The following is a 1880-nucleotide window of genomic DNA, read 5'->3' on the forward strand; positions in this document are numbered from 1 at the left end:
AACATACACAGGTGTTCTGGATGAAATAATTAGCGAATGCCAAGAATTCTTAGTGATTTCTCAAGGAGCCCTCCCTCGGCATCTGTTTTGATATTATCATGTTATTGCTGTGCTCCTATATTTTTATCTCGGAGCAGGCAAGGTCTCTTAGGCAATGGCCCCTCCTGCTCCCGATATCGATATCGTATCTCCATCTGTGCCCCCGGGCGGCCGATGCCTGTCTTAGGTTGCCTCCCCCTGGGGGTCTTACCCATCATCGGTTAACCGGCCTTCTCGCCTCCGGGTCACAGTTTGTTGGCAAGCGTTTTCCTGTGTCAGAGGCGGCTACAATGATTATTAATAAAATAAAAACAGCAAATACTTTCTTATCATCTGGGCCTTAAAATGGTGCCAGAGCACATTCATTTCAGATTGTCACGTATCACAAAATCAAGGAATATGGAACAGAAATAACATCTCAATATGCTGCCCCTAAAATCTATTTTGATACCTTTAAACTTGTTCCTCCTCACTAGTGACTACGGTCTCTAAATGTGCCCCCGTGTCCCCACAAAGCCACAGCTCTTCTCTAACACAAGGCGCCTGAGAGCCTTCTTCACGTCCTTGTTCCTCAGCGTGTAAATCAGGGGGTTCAGCATCGGGGTGACCACAGTGTAGAAGAGGGCCAGGAACTTGCCCCGTTCGTGAGAGTTGCTCTTGGCCGGCTGGAGGTACATGAAGATGATGCTCCCGTAAAACAGAGCCACGACTGCCACGTGGGAAGAGCAGGTGTTGAAGGCCTTTCTCCGCCCTTCTGCTGACTTGATCTTCAACACAGCACAGGCAATATGGCCATATGAGACCAGGATGAGACCCAGAGGCAAGACAGCAAAGATAAAGCAGGCCACATACATCTCCATCTCATTGAAGCTGGTGTCCACACAAGCCAGTTGTATAATGAGGGGCATCTCACAGAAGAAGTGGTCAATGCGATTGTTCCCACACAGTGGTAGGACCATGGTGAGCGTGGAGGCCACCATGCTGGTGGTCAAACCCCCGAGCCATGAGGCGAGGGCCAGGCTGAGGCAAAGCTGTGGATGCATGATGATGGAGTACTGGAGTGGCCTGCAGATGGCAGCATAGCGGTCATAGGACATGACTGCCAGGAGGACACATTCAGTAGCCCCCAGCCAGTGTGAGATATAAAACTGGACCACACAGCCTCTGTAGCTTATGGTTTTCTGTGGTCCCCAGAGGTTGACCAGGAATTGTGGGATGATGCTTGTGGCAAGGCTAACGTCCAGGGAGGAGAGGTTGGAGAGAAAGAAGTACATCGGAGTGTGGAGGTGCACATCCACACAGGAGACCAGAATGATGGTGCCATTGCCCAAGAGAGACACCACATAAAACCCCAAGGCAAGGACGAAGAGGATAGGTTCTAATGAGGGTCGTGAAGAGAAGGCCAGGAGTACAAAGACTTCTGGAGAACTTGCATTGGCTATTTCCATCACCATATGCAGCTGGGGATGGGACAAAAAGGCCACCTGTGGGTGAGTGGGGGGCACAGGACATGAGGCATGAAATCATTATATGAGTTAGCACATTTTCCACGTGAGTTTATCCCCCTTGTTCTCAGCTGATTCCTTCCAGCTGCTCCGTGGATGAGGTTGCGTCACCTCCTGAAGGCCAATGTGTACTGTGTGCTAAAGGGCATGGAGCAGGCATAGCCTGGGGAAAATGGACATTCATGCAAATTCCCTGGCATTGACTTTTACTGAACTATTACTTTGGGAGCAACATCTGCAGTCAACCTAAGTGTTTAGTGCTCAGGATTTGTAGGGTAGAGGATGGCGCTTCATGTGATGGAACACTGCACAGCACTAGGATTGTGCTTCTTCTCC

The 1880-nt window shown here is 49.9% G+C and overlaps 1 protein-coding gene across 1 annotated transcript; it reads right to left on the reverse strand.

Annotated features, from left to right (window-relative positions):
- Positions 1-527: 527 nt before the first annotated feature.
- Positions 528-1493, reverse strand: LOC124232407 (olfactory receptor 2C3-like). Its single transcript, XM_046649372.1, has one exon. It carries the CDS (start codon positions 1491-1493, stop codon positions 528-530), a length of 966 nt encoding a protein of 321 aa, XP_046505328.1.
- Positions 1494-1880: the final 387 nt, after the last annotated feature.

Source organism: Equus quagga, unplaced genomic scaffold, assembly GCF_021613505.1.
Source record: "Equus quagga isolate Etosha38 unplaced genomic scaffold, UCLA_HA_Equagga_1.0 HiC_scaffold_5726_RagTag, whole genome shotgun sequence".
Lineage (NCBI taxonomy): Eukaryota > Metazoa > Chordata > Mammalia > Perissodactyla > Equidae > Equus > Equus quagga.

Bases quoted from the DNA above. Each gene is read 5' to 3' on its own strand.
- LOC124232407 (XM_046649372.1), bottom strand. From the start codon at position 1,493: ATGGTGATGGAAATAGCCAATGCAAGTTCTCCAGAAGTCTTTGTACTC.